The following is a 21,932-nucleotide window of genomic DNA, read 5'->3' as shown; positions in this document are numbered from 1 at the left end:
ATGTCTGTAAATGTAGTCTAATTTAAGATCAGAACTGTATTTACTGCAGTATCGGGCAACTGTACTTAGAAATACATCAGGATCATGTGTAAAAGGTTCTTTACTGTTCTTTACAAAACAGGAAAATTGTTCCTAGTACTGCGAAGCTTGCCTGGTCTCCTAAACACACACACACACACACACACACACACACACACACACACACACACACACACACACAAAAGCTCCCCAAACACACACACACACACAAAAGCTCCCCAAACACACACACACACAAACATGTGCGTGCGCTCCTCAAACGTGAGAAGCTGGAAGCAGAAGAATGTAAGCAACTTTATTCATAGTATTCAGGCTTTAGGCTGGTCTCCCACTTAATTATTTTCATTTAATTTCCCTGAATTTATCTAAAAAGAATCCCACTTGTACTTACCCAGTTATTTGTTGGTAGAAATAGTCTTTTAAAGTTCAAAATATTCCTGCCATTACCACATAAACCTCTGAATGTCCTGATTATTGGACCACTGAAAAGTCTTGTTCAGAAAGATATAGAAAGTTAGAAAATTAACAACTGTATAGCAACTCAATTCACAAACAAGTCTGGATATGGGTGGCAGAGGTATGTTAAGCCTATAAATAATGTACGGTAAAATAAAGTAACGAAATTCTAGTAGTTTCTGAGGAACTGTAGAAGTAACCAAGCATACAAAAAACATTAAATTCCAGAAAATTGATTTTGATTTCAAAGAATCAGCTATAGCCCAACCAGCAAACACGTAGGCTGGAACTAATAAATATTTCACAATTTCGTGTCTCTGAAATACTCTCTTCCACACATAAAATGTGTAGTGCCTATTGTCTGCCAGTAAATACTTATGGACATAAGTGAATTTCCAAACAAAAAATACCGAGACTAAGGTAATCATAAAAAACTGAACTCTACGTTTCCAAACTAAGCTAAGAAAAGTCTTGACTTTGGAAGGAGAAAGTAGGTGGGGGAAGGAAAAGAAAGCAGTAAACGAGAAAAAGTAGAATAGCTGAGGGACATGAAGACAGGCTTCGTGATTACTCCGATCACCAATAACAATCCCACCATTAACTGCCACGAAAACCAAAAACGCCAAGAGCAGGAGCGCGTAGGGCCAGGTGAGAAGGAAAAGCACACTCAGGTTCTTAAATGACATGGAGTACACCAGAAGAAACCGAAGAACTCGTCTGAGCTCTGAAAGCGCCCCTTTAGCTGGGGGGAGCCTCTCTTCCTTCTTCTTCTGTAGCTCGGTCTTCCAAGCCTCACTTAGCCTCTGTGCAATGATGTGTCCCGCACAGAAGGCGACCCAGATGATATTGGTCTGGCGAAACATGAAGCCACAGAATCCAAGCAAGGCCGAAGTCCTATGATTGCCATAAAGACACATCAGATAAGCAAAAAGAGTGAAGAACACAGACCCAGCTTCGGTATAATAAAGGAAGTTAAAAAAATAGAGGGTCGGAAATACTGCTAGGGTTAATGTTGACAAGATCCTCTGGATACTTGAAGAAGCCTTAAAGGAAAAAGAAAAAAAAAAAAATTTAGGATAAAATAAATATGCTATTTTTGCTGAATTAATAGGGACATTTATTTAGAAACTCACTGAAGTTTAATTTAAATGAACTGCACTTCTGGCTTTGCAACGCCATGTATAACATACTTCTGGTAACTGTTAGTCACATTAAGCATCTTGGAAGCCACTGAAATAATGAGGTGCAACTCCTAATAGCTTAACGTCTTTGAATCATAGAACAAATCATTAGGGGTCAACTGAACTAAGAGACATGGGAACGCTGAGATGACTAGAGCACAGTACAGATGTGGACAGCTGTGTTACCTTGATTATGTCTTAGCCATCATCACCCAACCCTTTAAGGATAGCCTCTGAATCTCTACACTAGAGACAACTGAAATGTGTGAACAGTATTAATTACCCTGCCCAATATCTTACGTTTTGTATGACAAAATTACAAGGACTTTTCCTTTAAAAAATGAGGGCTACTAAAGTGTCTTTTCTTTTAGCTTTTCTGATGGTGTCAGTAAGTGTTTTGAAGGCCTTTGAATTATATCCATTATGTAACTCTATCAGACCATGTCAAGCCTTTGTTTAAAGTCCTCCTCAGGCCAGGTGTGGTGGTACGCACCTTTAATCTCAGCACTTGGAAAGCAGAGGCAGGTGGATCTCTATGAGTTCTGGACCATCTAAACCTGCACAGAGACTATGAGGCCAGCCAGGGCTTCATAGTGAGAACCCATCTCAGTAAATACAGCCAACGCTCCACAAGAGCCGGTAAACTTGGCATATATGCTACAGCATGCTGCTCTTAAAGACCTCGTGTATTGTGAATGACTGGTTTTCCATAAATTACTAAACAGTGCCAATCGTGTAATTTACAATCATGTAATTAAAATTATTTTTAAAATACTGTAAAAAAAAATCAAAGAACTCTGTCACAGGTAAGGGCGCTCGTGGCTTCACTCCTGCTTCCATCACTGTAACTCATATCTGTAATTTTACACAGCAGTTCCCTTTGCTGACGCTATTTCTACCAAGATCACCCCCTTCTCTGTCAGTTTATCTGCTCACTATGGCTCACCACAGCCTTCCAAAGCCACCCTTCCCCTTCACTCCCTCAGGCTGCAACAGCAGCTCTCTGCTCCTGTCACGTAACCCTATGCCTCCCTCCTTGTCACAATCCATACTGCTGAGAAGACCTTATTAAATATTACTGCTATAATTAACATTACTGAGAACCTTAATTAGGCACCAGCCTAAGCACCTTCCATTTACTAAGTCCCTTTACTCTTAATATAAATTCAACGAGACAAAATGTATTATTACTATTTGATATTTAATTTAAATTATTTCAAGTAGATAAAGACATAAAATCACAAAAGGGTAATCTGCTCAAGTTAATTTAAGGAGTGTCCAGGACTGAATTTAAACCCGGGCAATCTCTCTTCAAGACTTGCATTATGAAATCACACCAAAATCCCTCAGCTAAAATTCATTTCCACTACAGAGGACCTAAATTCCTTAAGAAACCATGGAATTATTTAACTGGTTTCATATACTAACAAACACCTACTTTAGAGCTTCAAATAAAGTCATTCCAGTATTCAAATGCAAGTATCTTCTACATAGGGAACTTCCATTCAGCTTCAGAAAACACACACAAATGCTAACTGCTGGACATTTTCTTCCACATCTTATGAAGCCAATTCATGACTGTGGGCTTGAGCGCATGGAAACTTGCAGAAACTTTATTCCGCACATACCTTGTTTCTGGGCTGTACCTTCCTGAAAAGCAAATACAGCAAGTAGAAGTTGCCAACACTGAAGAGAAGGTTGACAAATCTGAGCATTCCAATGGAGCAGACAACATGTTCAGACCATCCGAGGATCCAGGTGGCAGGCTTGACCACTCCAACTGACACCAGGTACAGGCCAGGCAATGTGGTAATCATAGGATCCCACTTTAAGAGAAAAGGCCATCAATGAAGCAGACGCGATCATGACTCCACTGGTACAAATATGTCAACAAATCAAGTTTCATGTGTTCCAATAATGGAGAACTTGGAGAGCACATTCAGTGACATAATTAAATAAATTCTGGCAGACTAGATATGTCTAGGTTTTATTTTAAGGGTGTGTGTGCTCACACATCTGAGTGTATGTACGTGCAACATAAGAATGCAGGTGTCGGGGAAAAGGCAGAAGTAACAAGTGGTTAAGAGCAGCTGAATGCGGGGGCAGGGACGTCTGGTGGTCTGCCAGGACAGCAAGAGCTTTCAACCACTGAGCCGCTGGCCTAAGCCCCATTTTAAGAAACAGTTTTGCTCCCTGTCTCAAACCTGTTTGCAATTATTAAGGTATCATCAGCAAGCAACAGACAAGTAAGTTATAATTTGTTTCTACTTTCCAGGACTTGCTCTTTAGAACACAATCTATTTTGTGACTAAATTGCACAGGCCCCGATTTTACAAACCACATAAGCAATAATAATTGGAATTTGGTGGCTCTTAAGACGAGGAATTGGGAGAGATTGGGTCCATTACAGGGTTTCCAATCACGAACGTCAGTTTGGGGCTTGTGCTTCGCCTTGATTTACATATTGCAACACATCCAGTATTAGAGATTATAATTGTAAGTGATTCTTCAAATGCCAAAGGCTATCAGTAACAGCAACCAAGAAGTCAGGTTATCTTCAACAGACTTCGTATTTCGGAGCAGTAATCCATCCTGTGTTTGTGAGAGAGGGGATGCTACGTTTATCTTTTTATTGTGTATATTTATGTAGTCAAACACACATGTACATACACAGACACACACACACACACACACACAATCTTAATGATGCAATTTAAATAGTTGCCAATATATCCAGACAACACTAAGCTTTTAAAAACATCCGAGGATGAGGTTAGACTAAAACTATCACTATGCGGAGCCTCCACTCCGCATCCAAAATACTGAGTAGAAAACCTCATGGGTAAGATTTGGGTGGTTTTTTTTTTCCCCCTGCATTTTCAAGGGCCACCTGCGAGTCTCTAGTCCTAGGACTTAGGAAGACAAATTGGTCCATTGCCAAGAGGAGCTATAATTTGATGTCGGCATTACCTGTTCTCTATGCAGTCACCTACCAAATACGCCATACATCTCCGGGCTAGGTAAAGTCATTACCCAGATCCTATGACGTTTTGAGTCTGGGAGGGCAGACCCGGAAGAGGTAACGGGGCCGGGACAACAGGGGACCAACCTGCGACAGGGAGAAGCGGCCCTCGCAGTAGCGCTGCGCCTGCGGCAGGTGGAAGATCTCGTCCATGTAAGGCTCCCGCAGTGCCCGGCTGAAGGCGGAGAAGAGCAGGCAGGACACTAGGAAGGTGCAGCTCAAGGCGGCCGAGAAGTAGTAGCCCTCCAGCTGCGCCATGGCGCGCAGCCGCGGCCCGCGCCCACCCCTGGGCAGCCCGGAGCGCCGCGCCCGGAAGGCGCGCTCAAAAACCGGCGCGCAAGACCTGCCGTGGCCCCGAGAAGACACAGCAGGGCCGGGACGCAAGGAACGCTGGGAGCGTGTTGGCCGGAAGCACACGGTCACGGTTTCCGGAGTGAAGCATTTATGCAACGCACCGGACGGTTGCCTTGTCAATCACTCCGCTCGGAGCTCTCAGAGTGGCCAGAGCCTGAGGGAGGGGCGGGTCTCGGCTCAAGCGTTTGAAGCGGCTCCCTTCTTGTGCTTTGGAAAGGAAGAAGGTCTTGCGCCCTCTGTTGCTCTCCGGGAAGCAATGAGTGTCTTTTTCTAAAGTCCAAGCTCCCAAATTGCATTTGTTTCCAGTTATCGCTGTTCTCCATTGCCAGTGAGATGAATTGCTAGAACCTTCATTACGATTCATTTCATCCCGTCGCCCCTGGCAGTAAGGTTGATGGTTTTTAGGTTGAAACAGATAAACAGCCCTTCGCTGCGAGGAGACTACACCGCCTCCCCCCCCCCCCCCCCCTTGAAGAGCCTATTAGTTTACAGGGCAGTGTTTTCACATGCCCACGCCCGGTGAGATTGAGTTAGCATTCAGAGTTGGTGCGTGTTAAGTGGGGAACACTTCTCTGTGACTATAGTTTTGCTTGTCGTTGCCGTGGGTGGTGGGTCACACCTGTAGTCTCATCGCTTGAGAGTCTGAGGCAAGAGGATTGCTCCTACTTCCAGATCAGCCTGGATCACAGTGGAAGATTCGTCCTTAAAAATAAATAAATAGTAATAGTCATTAATATTTAGCTCTGCTGTAGTGTCTTCCCCTACAATGTGACCATAAGCATGTTAATGTGTGATACTATGGAGTATTTTCGGATGTAGTTTCAAAATGGTGGCCCCATGTGTCAAGTTGTAGACTAGGTAGACTTCACATAATCCCTTTACTGTGAGGTTGGAGTTGAGACTGAATATTGAAGATATTTGAAAAAAGCTGAAGATAAGATGTGTTTGAACATGGTTGGTAAGGTTTTGTAGGAAAAGACTTCTGCTAACTTAGGCTGCTTTTGGCAGCAACACAACACAAAGAAGCTGAGATTTGTTTTAAATTGTAAACCTCGGAATTGTCAGTTCAGTTCTTTGAGTCATGGGTAATTCAACCAATATGGAAAGTTCCTCAAGTGAAACTGGGTGCACCAACTATCCCCCCTCTACTCTTAGAAATAACTGGACTTAAATTCAGGCTTCATGATGACGTGTTATTTAGCTCCCCTCCACCCATAGCTCCCCTTTGATTACTGATTCCATTTTTACACTTACCAACCTGAGATCATTTCTAGATAATTTAGTCTACAATTGACTTCAGACTCAGTTGGCTTGCTCATTCATGACCATACATACAATCATGATAATATATACCATAGAAGCTTCTGCCCTTTGCTAGATAGACTAGATGATTTTTTTTTTTTATCATGCTCAGGGACACAGAGTGGACTTTGGAGCCAAACTGTGACATTGCCTGTTTCTCAGAGTTAGCTTATAAAGGCAAAAACCCTAATTAGCTCATTTGGGGGGCATGGGCAGAGGGAACAGTGGAACAGGGTAGTCACCTCTGACTCAAGTTATTTTTGCTAAATAGACAAAGCAGTTTTAGCTGATCTTCAATTTTATTGGTCCCAAGTGAGCCTTATAGTTAGGGCTAGCTATGCTTATGGTTGGGGAATTTCTAGGAGTAGCAGAACCATAGAATATGCTGAACGGAAACATAGTTTTTCGTCAATCTGACCTTGCACAAAAAGCTTTCTCTATATCAGCAACAAGCTGAGAGGATGTGACTGTTAGGCCTGAAATAAAGATAGCTATAGTTATGCTACACAAACGGAACTGGTATGTGCGCTCTACTCTTGTTAGTTAACTGTAACATTGCAAGGAAGGTTTCAGAATGCTAGGTGCCTTTACTAATTACTTATTTTAGTTTGTTTTATGGAACAAGATGAAGATAGGTAGTATACCCAAGATCATGTAGCAAGTGGCTGGTTAAGAGGTAGAAATTAGTCAAAGAGTTGTAAATATAGTCTTGTGGTTCATAATTCTAATATCACATACCAGATATCCTGCATATCAGATATTTACATTGTGATTGATAACAGTAACAAAATTATAGTTACGATGTAGCACCAAAAAAAATATATATATATATTTTTTTTGGATTGGGGGATCACCATGACATGAGGAACTGTATGAAAGGGTTGCAGCATTAGGAAGGTTGAGAACCACTTCTCAAGATCACTGTGAGACGTGAGACCCTGTCTCAAAAAAATTAAGGTGGAGAGCCGTAGAAGAAGGCACCACCAATGTCTGGCCTCCACAAGCAGGCACACACTCATGCATGCACACGTACATACAGACGACACAGGCACATGAATACAACACCACGCACAAACCAATTATGACTGTCTTAGATTCTATCTGAACCCACTGCATGTGAATTTCCATAGCAGTTCTTGCTCTTCTGATGTCCGTGCTGCCTTGTTTCCTCTAATAGTCTTATCTGTACTCATTCCTGTGCCTTCATGTAGAGGAGTGTGTCTTATCTGGTTATTCATCTGCTGTGCACCTATTTCCCCACGAAGTGAAAGAGTCAGACTTCAAATATAGTTTAGTATTTTCACCAGATAGATTTATATTCAGATATAATTTTTCCTCTCAGACTATCTCTGTGTGAAGTGAACATGTTTTTTTCATGCTCTTGATGCCTATCGATGAGGACTTTTCATAAAACATAAACTTCATGAAGCTTTTTTGCATTTAATAAACATAAAATTTGAGTGTATTGTAAGCTGGTTATTAAATGAGTCTGACCACCATAGTGGTGAAGTTTTAAGAACTTTTGAACACTAATATGAGAAATGAGAAGTGACAATGACCTAATTTTAATTTATAAACAACTTACATTTTAACAGACAAAACGATACAGTCTAACTTGAAACTGAGTTTCACAATTCAAATTTAAAAACTGAAAAGAGAGGTTCAGTCAAGCCGATACATGAGTAGAGTGGGGGAAGGAAGACTGGCTTGTCCCTTTGGGTTTAGAAGAGGAGGAAACATGGGAGCATCTTTAAATCTGGTGATTTGGTGCCCAGTGTGGGTTAAAAAGATTCGAACACATTTTAAACATTAGTCTTTGGCTGTTTTCACACATTGCATTTAGTATAAGCAGAGATAACATGAGTTTCCATTAATGAAACTTAAGCTCCAATAGATACATACTTCCTTTGAGAGGCAGAGCACACACTGGAGAGAATTCCCTGATGTGTGTCCTTTCCTTTCCTTCTTGTTTTACTTTACATTCTTTATCTGAACAAGATGGCCAACTGTATTAAAACACTTAGGTCTATTTAATATAATAAATGGAAACACTCTACTGTGTATTACTGGCTCAAAATAGCACTTTCTATAATTATCAAGTTTCAACGATTAATTCAAGCCAAAATTTAAGAAAGGTCTATGCCATTAAATGGCTGTGATGACATTTATTTCCACTAGAGGGTGATGACACTTCAGTGGAATCAGGACCAGTTTATTACCTTTCCAGTGATGTATTAATTCTGCTTAGTACGATCAGATATTTGCCTAATAAGGCTGCCATTCAGAGTGGCTCTGTTTTGCTTTTGAAATTCATGCCAATCAATAACAATAATCCCTCACTATTATTTTTTTCCTATATTACATTTTCTAACAATCTTATATAAATCAGGCTAGGAATTTTGGAAGCAAGAGAGAGACTAGAAAGTCTGACAGACTCAAGTACGCATTGGGTGTGATTGGCTGGCTGCCCTGGGAATAAACAGAAAACACTGGCTACTTCCCTGGACCCATCAATCACATGAAATAAAATCCTTCTCTCTGGGGGAGGCAAGTTTTCATCCCAGGGACTCAGCAGAGATGCTAAATGAAGGAGAGAGAAAGGCAAACAGTCTGCCCTTTTTGGTTAAAGTGCCAAGAAGGCTTTGGGCCTGGATGCCCCACTAATCCAAAGCAGGGGTCGGTGCTTTTGCTGGAACTGTGAAACACTGCAGGATCTGGAGCTGCCTCAGCTGCTTGAGCAAGTCAGGGCATCCTAACAGGCGGAGCCAAACAATGGGAAAGGAACTCTGCTTCCCTCAGGCATGCAAGGCTGATTACCACCGAAAGGGATGATGATGGGAGTCCTTGCTATCTCCTACCATGAGTGCAGCTCCCAAGGACAGGTAGGGCATTGCTGAGGGAGGATGAAGCTGGGGAGGCTTCCTCCAGGCTTGGAAGGGCAGAGCCATGACAGGAGGCAAAAACTTCTGGCACCTGTGGTAAAAAAAAGGAAAGGCCAATCTGCACAAAAATTTGAAACACAGCTCCATATTTTTTTTAACACCCAATGATGCACCTTGATTATATAACCTAAGGGCACCCTAAGGTTATAGAATATATATAAATGTGTGAATTCCCTAATTCAGATATTGGCAAGAGAATGGGAGATGTTTGCACTGATTTATAGTTCCACAAGCAATGTGCGTGTCAGGGGTTCCCAAGTCAGCACCTGATACTTTTTTTTTTCTTACATACACTAGTGCATAGGAAATGTCATCTCAGTTTTAATTTGCTTTCTCTGGTGACTGTTGAAATGAGGACACTTTGACATGTTTATAGATCATTTGAATGCATGCTGTCTTTTAAGAAGCCCTTTTCAATTTAGCTGCTCCCTCCTTTTTAACAGTAGATGATTTTGATGACAATTAAACACTGAAAAGGCATGCCAGTGTTTGGATGGTGATTGGAGAACGTCACTGCTGTGTGAAGGAGCAGTGTCCTTACAGGACCAGTGGTTGATTGTGTCTACGTGAGAAGGGGTTCACAACATCAGGAGCCAAGCTCTAATGTCAGTGAGGATAATTCCAATGCCTGCTTCTTTTATGCCCTGCATTTAACGTCAGTGGGGAGTATTCCAACGTCTGTCTGTCTGCTTCTTTTATGCCCTGAGTTCCTGTTTCTCATGTATGCATTTGAAAATATTGCCCAAGAAGTTCACACACGCATAATAAAGGATTTCACTTAATATTGAAAAAGAATACTTCCCACATCATTGTTCAAGAATGAAAGCTAGACATGTTGAATTTCAAACAAGATAGTTATTACAGTTCTGTGTTGTCATCTAAAATGTTCTAAATGGCCCCAGATTGGCAGGATGTTACAAAATAATAATTTTGTATTGTATTGAAATGCCATAAAATTTTAGCCCACTTTCAGCCTCCGAATCTCAAAAGTCCAGCTGCTGTCAGTCTCCTACTCCCTGACCTGTACAGTTCTCACCACATCCACAGCATGAGCCTTTGCTGTTGCACCTTTTGAATATTTTCTTTCTCACTGTTTGTGTTTTCATGTGTGTTTTTTTTTTAATACCCAGGAAGGTTTCATAAGTCAGAACCTTTCATTTCAACAGTTAATAGAAACCTTTGAAATCGAAACACCTTTCAGTGAAGGGAATATCACAAGAACATTCTAAGTAGCTGAAGCTGCACTGTAGACTTTTATGCTTCCACCCCCATTCATTGGCATTCGAGATTGTCTAATAATGAAAAATCAATACATACTGATGCATACACTCATAAGACCAGACTTCGAGAGTTTATGATGATTATAGCGGAGAAGAAATAATCCAACATTGGTAAAAATAGTGTCACTTATTTGGAAAAAATTTCAAGTTTTTCCTTGTATTAATATAAAATCAATTAAGTATATAAGAAGCTACTATATTTAGTTTACTCTTGGAATTCAACTGCAAGTGCATTCTATGGTCTAGGGATTTACCTTGGAGGCAGATTTTTGCTTTGCATGCACAAGGCCCTTGATGTCATTGCCTACTTTGAAAAAAAAAATGTGTGTTGTGAACTGGTACAAGTCTATAACATCATAGTGTTGCTCTGTGACCAAGAATGTTTTGGTTTACTTCTCTGTGGGTGTGATAAACACCACAACCAAAGGGAATCTGAGGAGCAAAGGGGCGTGTTTGGCTTATACATCCCAAGCACAGTCCGTTGCTGTGCACAGTCAGGGCAGGAACTGAGTCAGGGAACTTGGAGGAGTATTTATTAGCTTGCTCCCCGTGGCTGATTTAGCTTCCTCTCTTACAAACCAGGGACCACCTACCCAGGCTTAGCACTGTCCACAGTGGACTGGGCTGGCTCATATCAATCATTAAACAAGAAAATGCTTCACAGATTTTTCTTACAGTTCAGACTGATGCCAACGGTTCCTCAATTGACATTCTGTCTTCCAAAATGAATCCAGTTTGAGTCAAGTTGAAACAAAACAAAAACACCTAACCAGCAAATGGAATAAGGCTTTTGATCTCTATAAATGGCAGAATTCTGTGTCTCTGGGATCCTAATATCCAAAATGTGATGCTATATTACATGTACAGTCTCTTCTTTCATCTTGCATTTGTAGTGATTCATCTAACTGTTGTGATGGGATTGTCAGTATATGTTTAGTTAGAAATTAAACACTTGTTCTGTTATATAGTTTGGGAAACATAAAAAGCATTGTGATTAAACAGAGCTTCATCTAAAAACAACATTTACAAAGTTTGATCTCATCCTATACCCGGAAAACACTGCGCGTGTCTATCCTGATGACTTAGAAGATTCCTCACCATGTTCCTTCCTGGCAGCATCTTTCCGTGGTCAGCCTTCTGGGTTTATGCTCCCTTTTTGGTGTACTGAAAATCTAGTGTTTTGTGATTGTCTAAAGTGTCCCATATGGGAATGGGGAAATGACACAGAGGGTGAAGTGTTAGCGATGCCTGAGGACCAGCATACAAATCTGCAACACCTACGTGCAAGTCATTTATGACAGTGTACACCTCAGAGGGGAGAGAGGGGAGGATCCTGGCACGCTATGGCCAACCATTGTAGTCAAAACAGCGATCTCCAGATGCAGTAAAAGACTGTCTTAAAAACAAGATGGGGAGGGATAGAGAAAGAATCCAGATGTTGACTTCTGCTGCCCCTACCTCCACCCACTACCACCACATACAGCTAACTGAGATGGATACGAACGTGATGAGAGAGTTAGCTTAACGTGGTGTGCCTTTTGCCTAAGAATATGTAAATAATTTAGTCTATAAAGTAGTCTGTTGATGCATGAATAATGAGTCTCCTGTTTGACATGTTCCCTGTAAATATTTAATGAATTTCTGTTGATCTTAATATCACCTTAAATAACATTTCATAGAAAATGAATGCTGCCTCATTAAATTAAGGAAGTAAACTAGAACGGAGGGCACTCTATGAAAGATTATAACAGTGTTTTGATTAGCAAATGAATGATTTAAAAACTGCGTGTTATTAAAGCGAACTGCGTGTTATTAAAGCAAGGTCACGGCACCACAAATTGACTTGGTTCATTTATTTTGAAGACTAAGTTTTAGCATTCATTATTTGTGACAGTTTAAAGTGTGACCAACAAATTTATTGCCTTGTTTAGAAAGTTTAATCTACATTTTGAAATAATTTTGCTGTTGCTGATAAGTACAGAGAAAGCAGACATGAAGTGTGTGGGGAGTGGACATTTGGATGCTTGAGTGTCCCCTCTCTGTGTCCAGCACCACATGGATGTTGAGTACTGTGCTGTAGTAAGTACCACCACCACGGAGCTACAGGCTTGCAGCAGCTGCATTTCTCCTTTGCAGTAGCACAGGCAATTACTGCTTTAACATGCCCCCTTTTAGGAGAATGTTTTTTTTTTTTTTAAATGTCATTGTTTTTGTTTTCAGATATTTTCCAATAGTATGGACTTAGGATTTTTTTTAATGTGTTGGTTTAGACATAACCTTTGTCTACATCTTCTGAAAGATCCAGTTTTCATTATTTAGAACAGAAGTACTTTGAAGAGAGTGTAAAAAATAGTTGTGCCTCATATAGCATGTTGTAAGATGGAAGGAACAAATACTCTGATAAAAAGGGGACCAGTATCTGTATTTCAGTCACTATTTTTAACTTTTACCCCTAAGTTTTATATTGACTTGATCATAAATAAAATTTCCAAAAAGACTTGATATGTGCATACTAAGTCAATTAATCCCGCCCCCAAAAAGAGTACAGTTACCATAGAAAATCAGTTCATAGTCTTTTGCTTTAAAAAAGGCTTCTTGTGACTATTTGAGAGTCTGGAGCAGCCAGTCAATACTATATCAACTACAAAAGATAAAACACTCATCCTGCTTGTTTATGGGGCTGGGACTCAAACGCAGTGCCTTATGCACACAAGGCAAGCATTCTGCCTCACCTACGCCCAGTCTTTCTGAAAATATGTTTTGAGAAAACCAATCCACCTGACAATACATTAGGAAATTAGTTGAATTTATTCTCATTAATATAAATGGCTCTACAAAGATGCTCGGGCTTTACATAAAAAGATAAAATGTTGTTCAGTAAAAAGAAAATGAGCCTTTTGTTTAAGAGATCATCACACAAGAAGGTAAAGGCAAGGAATTAGTCTTCTAAAACTCCCCAGCCTTTTACATGACCAGACTGCCAGCCAGGTGCTTAGACACCACTTTGCTCAAGGGTGCTTTGGGAGTTAGAGGGCCACTTAAGAGAGCTGCTTCTTTCTCCAAGGGCCGGGCAACAAACAGTGGGAGGAAGGAAGAGCCACCCAGAGACAAACACTGGACAGGATGATCAAGGAAATGAAACACCCAACACAGACACCACCCAGTGAACTCCAAATCTGGGGCCTCTCCGCCCTGATGGGGACCATCAGCTTGTTTCAATAAAACAGTTATTCTTGCTCTCTCTGTTCCTTCTCACTTGCCTTTCCTGCATTTTGTTTTTTGTTTTTTCTTTTTGGGACTATAATTTATGATCCACCCCCTGCCCCTTTATATCTCAGATCCCTCCAATATCTGAGTAGACTCCTAGTCAAAGTCAGTATACTGCCTGAATATGGTGAAAACGGACTCAGAATTGACTATGATCCCCAGGCATGTTTGCAGGACCTTTCAAACAAATTAACACCTTCAGAACCCCACGTCAGCCCTCCCTCTGCCTTCTGGACATGCAGACACTGGTGGTTCTGATTCTGGGGAATAGCTTGCTTTGACCTCATATGGTCAAAGGGAGATCTCACCCATGAATTTGTCCAGTAGAGCACCTGGACTGGCATTAATACTGCCACCCTAGATCTAAGAGATACAGCTGATGGGCCCTGAGGAGCCAGTCAGTTCCCAGGGAGGAACACACTTAGAAGAAGAAAGAAACCATTTCAACTGACATGTCTTGATGACCTCTCTACCTTTGAGGCATCTGGACTAATTTCTTCATGGAGGCCTGAGAAAGAGCAGTGCCAAAACACACACACACACACACACACACACACACACACACACACCCCTCCTCAATCATTTTTTAGTACACCATCAAGACTCCTCTGGTTGCCATTTTTATTGGCTTATTCCTCATTATCAGCCTCTCCTCTTCCTGAAACTCTTCATCTGGACTATCATCTTCTTCACCAATCCTACTTATTGTAGGTGCTTTTTTTTTTTAACTTTTATTTTAGATTTCTTATACCTCTAACTCCCTTCCACCAATCCCCCCTCCCCCGCTGCCCCACCACCACCACCACCACCACTACGTAGGAGAGAAAAGTTAGTAGGGAAAGGAGTAAAAGTTATCTTTAGCTACTTCTGGCTGGTTAGGGTCATCGGGTTCTTTGGGGGCAACATCAATCTCAGTAGTCAGAATATCCAGCAGTCCAGCAAACAGCAAATACAGCAGCCTTCTCCCTTTTTCAGAGTGTCCCTTGAAGCATTCTCTCTCTCTCTCTCTCTCTCTCTCTCTCTCTCTCTCTCTCTCTGTCTCTGTCTCTGTCTCTGTCTCTGTCTCTCTCTCTCTCTCTCTCTCTCTCTCTCTCTCTCTCTCTCTCTCTCTCTCTCTCTCTCTCCTCTGATATTTATACCCTTTCGAGCCCTCAGAATTAAGCTAACTACAGCTGGCAAAGACCACACCCTTCTTTGAGCTGCAGAAAGCTTTCATCAGCTGTGGACAAACGAAAGGCAGCCCCACATCCCACACTTGAGATTAAAACAAAAACCTAACTAACTGGGTTTTAAAGAAACCAAAACTTCTACTACAGCTTGTTTTTGGTGTGACCAAAGGAATTGTGACTATAGTAGCTAATAGCCTTCTGGTGGCTTTTCACCAGATTCCCCAGAGACCTTTTATGTTTCATGGCCACTGGGACTACTGGACACTTCAGCTTAATACTTCTAAAGCCAGCAGAGATACAGAGATATACTCCAATCCTTTTCTAGGCAGACTGCAGCCAACTTTGTATTAATTAACTTCAGTTACCTCCTTCATCCCTTCATCCAAGATATCACATGGCAGAAGTTCTGTTTTTAAGGAATGGTAATTTCAAAAGTATTTACAGTATTTTTTTTTTTAAACTGTAAGGAGCGAGAGCCTACTAGATGGAGCTCCTGCATGCTGGAGACACAAGTCATAAAAGAAATGGTCCTTAAAGGAAAATCTAAGTGAGAAAATTGGGAGATGGCAGGGGCCGAGCCATACATAAGTGAAAAAAATAATAACCACCAGGCGGCCCGGCTCTCCCCAGGACAAAGTAAACCTGACCAGCTGTTTGCAGCAAACAGGTGACAGATGTCCCTCTAGACAGGCAAGAGAGTGTGGATAAAGGAAGAGAAAATCTAACCCAGCACATCTTTTTGTTTTCGCCTTCATCTCATCACAGGTAGGAAAATTGTCTCCAGGATCTGTCTTCTCAAACATTGGGAGAAAGTAGAGCCTTAGCGATTTTTTTTTTTTTTTTTTTGGCCAGGAGTCATGGCCCCAATATCCCCTGGAGGTATTGAGGAGAAAGTCACTCCACATGAGCCTTCACTGTAACATCCTCCTTCAGTAAGACTTATTTTACAAAAATGAAGGAAAATGGCCGAAGGTCCCCCGTGTACAACTGTCCTTTTACATGATAGTAATGTCTTGGACTGGCTAGCAAATGCCAACTAGATCCTATGGCCAACTTGCCTGAACCTTTCTCTCTTAAAAGGCCAAGAGCTTTCTTTTCCATCTCTTGACCCAACCCAATCCCTTTGTTCCATTCCAGCTCTTCAAAGGTTCCTTAACTCTAGTTGGCTTCCTCCTGAATCCTGCCCACTGAATTCTGGGGTCTCTAAGGAAGCCCAGTATACCCCTCCCCTTCCAAAGGTTTCAGGGCTATTTCCCCTACAGGAAGTAAAAGGGAGAAATTTGGGCCCCCAAAGTCCACAGGCTCTTTTTTGTGACAGGATTAAAAGCTATCCAAAGGGCACTAGGTGGCTCCACTGAGACTCTTGCTCAATATGTCCCAGCTTTCCTACAGGAAAACACTGGGTAGGACTTCCGCTTGGAAAGATGCCATGCTAATATTAGATCAAACTTTAACCCTAGTGGAAAAATAGAGAGTAATAGAGCAGTTGTAGCTTAGGGCAATGACTCCCATATGTCCCAAACGCCGGACCTCCATATTTTGGGTTCCATGGGAGCTGAAGCGGTGCTAAGACAATTCTCTAAGGGGCACCGCTAACCAGTACGACATTTGCAACAGAAAACATTTCATTCACTGGATGATTGGGGGGGGGGTCCTAAGGAGGGCCAAAAATGAAGCCTTTCAGTTGCTTGCAATCAGCCCCCCCTTTTTCGAGAGAGACAGTGAGCCCCCTGTAACCTTCCTCCAGAGACTTGGGGAAGCAATCGGGAAACCCACTGGTGTAATCCCACGGTCGCTGGAGGTAAAGATCTCTTGAAAAATAAATTCTTGACCTAACCAGTCCCAGAGATCTATAGAAAATGGAAAGAGATGCTGGCTGGACCAGGCAAGAGTCAGCCTGGACCAATTCGTTCAGATTGCCACTTGGGAATATTACAGCAGAGACCTGGAAAGGGAGAGAACAGAAGAAAAGAAACAGGGCAAATGACATAATGACTGTCCTGGTTGGCTTTTTGTCAACTTGACACAAGCTTGAGTTCTCTGGGAAGAGGAACTGCAGTTGAGACGATGCCTCTATCAGATTGCCTGTAGGGAAGTCCACAGGGTATTTCTTTTATTAATGATGGGTGTGGGAGGTCCAAAACTACTGGGGTAGTGCAATACCTGAGCAGGTGGTCCTGGACGCTATAGAAAGGAGTCTGAGCAAGCCATTGTGGAGCAAGCCAGCAAGCAGCACTCTTCCAGGGCTTCTGCCTCAGTTCCTGCCTCCAGGTTCCTGCCTTAGCTTCCCCTAAAGATTGACCATCACCAGTAAGCCAAATAAAACATGTCTGCTCCAAGCTGATTTTGGTCATGCTGTCTATTACAGCAACAGAAACCTGGCTAAGACAATGACATCCTGGCTGTTATGAGAATTACCCAAAAAGAAGATGCCTCAGGCTCCCCTTGGTCCTGCTTCCTCTATTGACATCCAGGGCACTTCTGGAGGGAATGCTCCAAGAAGGGGAGAACTACAATGGATATGGTCCTCCTCCACCTGGACTGTGTCCCAGCTGCAGAGAAAATCATGGGAGGGTAACATGACTCCTGAGCTTCAGGGGTTCTCAGACACCTCCCTCAGTCTAAGTTCCTGAAATACCAGTCCAATTTGAAGAGCCCCGGGTAACTTTACAAGTAGAATGGCACACTCTAAACTTGCCAGTGGACACAAGAACCAGATATTCTGTTTTGCTCTCTTCTCCAGCTCCACAACCCTGAAAACTCATCCTCTGAGGCATATTGGACCAGCCTCTGAAGAGGTTTTACACAGTCTCTGAATAGTGTGCCCGGAGTTGTCTTTGAGGATTCTACTCACAGGGATGCACAATTCACTAGGGCTTTACCATCCCAAGGATTTAGAGATAAGCCCCATTTATTTTCACATGAACTGATCAGGTCTCCATACAACTGGTTGATGACCTGCTTCTCTGTGGGCTACCTGAGTAAGGAGTCTCTCAGGGAACTGAGTCTTTCTTCAAACTTTCTAGCCATAAGGAGATATAGTCTCTCATGAGAAGGCCAATTTCCCCAATCATGAGTCACATATGGTGATACATGAGGGCGAAGGTGCAGTCCAAGCTCGGAACAGATTACACCTACTCTGACCTATCCCCTTCCTCAGACTGCCAAGCAATCAAGGGCTCCAAGAGACTTTTTACGGTAGTATGGAGTGTCGGAACTATTTTCAGAATTAGATACAGGGTACACTATGCAGCAGACCCCACACCACCCCCTCTAACATTGTACTTTTGTACCATCCCTTCAACCTCTTCTTATGTTAAAGGAAGTGCCAGGATCCATATAAAAGGAAGTCAGGGAAACATCACCAGGGGCCATATTGTAAATTAGTCTGGCTTATTACTAAAACACTGTCATAGAGCTAACCAAAGCAGAGACATATTACACAAAAAGTACCACATACACTTCATCTCTTGGAAAGATGTCTGTAGATGGTTTAGCTCACAAATGCTTGCCTTTGGCCGTACTGCTTGCTGTCCAGTGAGGAACACGTGCAGTTTTAAATTCACCTTGTTGCACTTATGTAAGCCCCTCATCCCGGGAGGAGACTAATATTCAGGATTTGTACAAAACAGGCCACCTGCATGCACACCCTCCAACCAGTTCAAACCAGTTCCAGGTCAATGGGAAGAGATCAAAGTCTACCTCCCCTCTTGGACTTGGATTGTTCATCCTTTGGGCCCCTCGTTGTCATCTTCCTGATACTAATCTTTGGCCTTCGTTGTCTTAATTGCACTGCTAGGTGCAATTCTCATTGTATCAAAGCTACTAAACTCCAGATGGTCTTACAAATGAAACCCCAGGTGTCTTTGTTTGCTGGGGTTCTATTGCAGCCCTGTAGACCAGCCCTAGGAGCCAGTCCTGGATCAACACCTCCTAAGCACTCTCAGGGTGAGGCAGATAGAGCAATCACTGCCCTTCCACCCCTGGCAGCAGCAAATGTCATCTGTGAGACAGGCCACTGAGAGAATTCTAAAGGCACAGGCACATAGGGAGAACAGGGAGGGACATGTATCTTAGGACTACCACTTCTTTTTCCAGGGGATGTGACAGCAAAACATGGCAATAAGGAATGGCCAGCCAGGGCAATATCCAGGTAGATGATAAGGAAGCTGGAGAGTCTATGAATCTGATTAAATGCCCAGACCAGATCCCCCTTGATGGATTCCCAAATCTAGGTATCAGCTCATCCTGCCAGGAACTGTCATCCCATTTCAATAGAAGTTATTTTTGCATCTCTGCGTTTCACATTTTTGTCTCTGCTGGACAGCCAATACTTTCCCCGCCTCAAAGAATGAACTGGGTTATCACCCAAACGTTCATAATGGAGATGTATTCTTCCATCTCCAGGACAAGTGGAAGGCATACTGGCCCTCGACGGGGTACCAGTTCTCAGAAAGATACCCATCAAGGAATGCATCTTACTGTCATAGCCAGCCCACTTCTCTGCCCTTTCACGGTAACTCAGGTCAATCTGGGCTGGTGTGCCAGAGCTATTTCTTAAGCACGTTTCAGAAGCACTTACACTCTAAACAAGGGAAACTAAATCTTTCAAAAGATGAGGGTCAAGGTTTCCTCTAAGTCAATGCTTTATCCTGTTTCTGAAAGTAAACCTTTGCTATCAGCAAGCATCGTCTGCAGCATGAGGTAAGTTTCTGTGCTCCACATCGCCTACTAAAGAGTGGGAGTTCCTGGCAGCATTTTGAACAAAAATCATTCTTGGCTATTTTCTTAAGGTTCAGAAAAGTATATTATATCATATTATATTGTATTTTACAAGGGCTTCAAGAGAAATACAAGTATTCCATTATATAACATTGGACATATTTATGGTATTTCCAGGAAAACCTTTGATTTTTGAGAAATTAAACAACCTAGTAATAAAAACCCTTATTTCCCCAAAAGTAAGATACATGTTCATATTTTTAAATTGATGAACTTATTCCATTTTTCTATCAAGGATGCCAGGACGCCAACAGTTTCTTAGCATTGTATATGATAAGGGAAAACTCTAAAATGCTAATGTGTGACGCTTCTACCCCATGATGTGCCTGTACCTATCATCAGCACAGGAATGGAATGATTTGGCAAACACAAAATTTCCAACACAGAGACTGTGGGAACAGTTTTTCATATTACATGATTTCACTGTATGAAAGCAAAGCAAGGCCTGGAACAAAAGCGTGTGTTGGCATTTCTTTGTATAGAAACTTCCAGAGCTGAGTTAAGGAGGAGCCAATATTTACTTAAAGTCTTGGTTTGATCACATCTTTGTGGAGACATGTGGGTTCTTGACAGTGAGGTCGGTAGGTATATGAAGACATCAATACCAGTAGCGACATATATATTCTTGAGAATGTCCAAAGACCATGATGGCGATTACCACAACAGTAAGAACAATGAAACAAAACCAGCTTAATGCTTGATGGTGGTTGTTCACAGCATACCAGAGCTGTTGTAAAATCCACATACTAGTGACTTGTGTGCCTCCTTTTTTGCTATAATATGAAATAAAATGACACAGGAAGAGTGGAGGTTGGAGAAGTTGATAACTCAGCTATTCAAGAAGGTAGATTTTAAAACTTTATCATTATTTGTAATAAGTGCAACAGGGTAATAATGTGCTTTTAAAAAAAGATTTATTCACAATAAAATGATATAAATTGATATCTCTATATATCATAGCTCCTATTGATATATTTATTCCACTTAAAGATTTAAACAAACTTTTATTTCATGTGTGTGTGTGTGTGTGTGCGTGTGTGCGTGTGTGTGTGTGTGTGTGTGTGCGTGTGTGTCTGTGTACCTCATGTGTGCCAGGTACCTGTGGAGTCAAGAAGAAAGCACTGGGTTCTCTGGACCACCTGCAGAGGTTGTTGAGAGCTGCCATGTGAGTTCTGGGAACTGAACACGCGTCCTTTGCAAGATGAGCCAGTGCTCTTAGCTGATGACCTATCTCTCCAGCCCTAACTTATAGAGCTTCTTAGTTTAAAAACATACACTGTTGCTATTTTCTGGCTTTGCTTTGTCTTGGAGATTCAGAAAAGTGTTTATTCAGCACCAAGAGATCAAATCACACTAAGAAAACGCCTTTCTTCCACCCAGTGCTACTTTTATTTTGAAAATAATACTTCTATTTACTCTTTGAAATTTTCATATATGTATACAATACATTTTGATCATATCCACCTTCACTCACCCCTCCAACTCCCCCGAGGATCCCCCAATACATCTCCTTTTTAACGTCATGGTTCCTTATTCATTTATTTGTTTATCTTTGTTTGTTTGTTTGTTTGTTTGTTTTAACCCACTAAGTCCAGCTAGTGTTGCCCATATGAGCATGGCTATGCAGTTATCCATGGGGGCACAAGGAACCCAGCAGTGGATACTTGCCCAAAGGAAAATGACTCTTTGTCCCACAGAAGCCATCCACTGCCAACAGCTCCCCAGCTAGTGCTAGGGCCTCATCTGGTAGTCTCTTTCCCTATCCATGCTGCTCATCCTCCCTGCCTTGATATTTTTTTGCAAATCTTGTGCAGGTAAGCACAGCTGCTGGGTGTCAGTGTACGTCAGTAGCAGTGCCGTTTCCAGAAAACAGCATTTTACAGCCGTCTTCCTCATTCTGCAGGCTTTATATTCTTTATGTCTCTCTTCTGTGACGTTCCCTGAGCCTTGGGAGGGAAGAGGCTAATATAGACACCCCCACACCTGTGGCTGAGCATTCACAGTGGCTTATTCTCACCACTGTGAACACTCATGAGACTCCACTGATAACACCCACTGCACCAAGAACCTGGCTAACCGCCTATTTGCTATTCTTACACCCATAGTGGATCATTTCCTTCTTGTTCATAACCTGGCTT

The 21,932-nt window shown here is 42.0% G+C and overlaps 1 protein-coding gene across 1 annotated transcript; it reads right to left on the bottom strand.

The window, feature by feature from the left end:
- Window positions 1-450: 450 nt before the first annotated feature.
- Window positions 451-5,038, bottom strand: Alg10 (ALG10 alpha-1,2-glucosyltransferase). The gene is made up of 3 exons (XM_051160224.1): window positions 4,786-5,038; window positions 3,305-3,502; window positions 451-1,538 (listed from the first exon to the last, which is right to left on the bottom strand). The coding sequence occupies exons 1-3, from the start codon at window positions 4,954-4,956 to the stop codon at window positions 483-485; spliced, it is 1,425 nt and encodes a 474-aa protein (XP_051016181.1). The 5' UTR covers window positions 4,957-5,038; the 3' UTR covers window positions 451-482.
- Between the last annotated feature and the right edge of the window lie 16,894 nt (window positions 5,039-21,932).

This window comes from Acomys russatus, chromosome 17 (genome assembly GCF_903995435.1).
Source record: "Acomys russatus chromosome 17, mAcoRus1.1, whole genome shotgun sequence".
NCBI lineage: Eukaryota > Metazoa > Chordata > Mammalia > Rodentia > Muridae > Acomys > Acomys russatus.
This window is presented reverse-complemented; position numbering and strand designations above follow the sequence as displayed.

Bases quoted from the DNA above. Each gene is read 5' to 3' on its own strand.
- Alg10 (XM_051160224.1), bottom strand. From the start codon at position 4,956: ATGGCGCAGCTGGAGGGCTACTACTTCTCGGCCGCCTTGAGCTGCACC. The intron at 3,503-4,785 runs GTTGGTCCCCTG...TTTCTCTTAAAG, and splicing joins GCCGCTTCTCCCTGTCGCAG to TGGGATCCTATGATTACCAC. The intron at 1,539-3,304 runs GTATGTGCGGAA...TTTTCCTTTAAG, and splicing joins AGGTACAGCCCAGAAACAAG to GCTTCTTCAAGTATCCAGAG.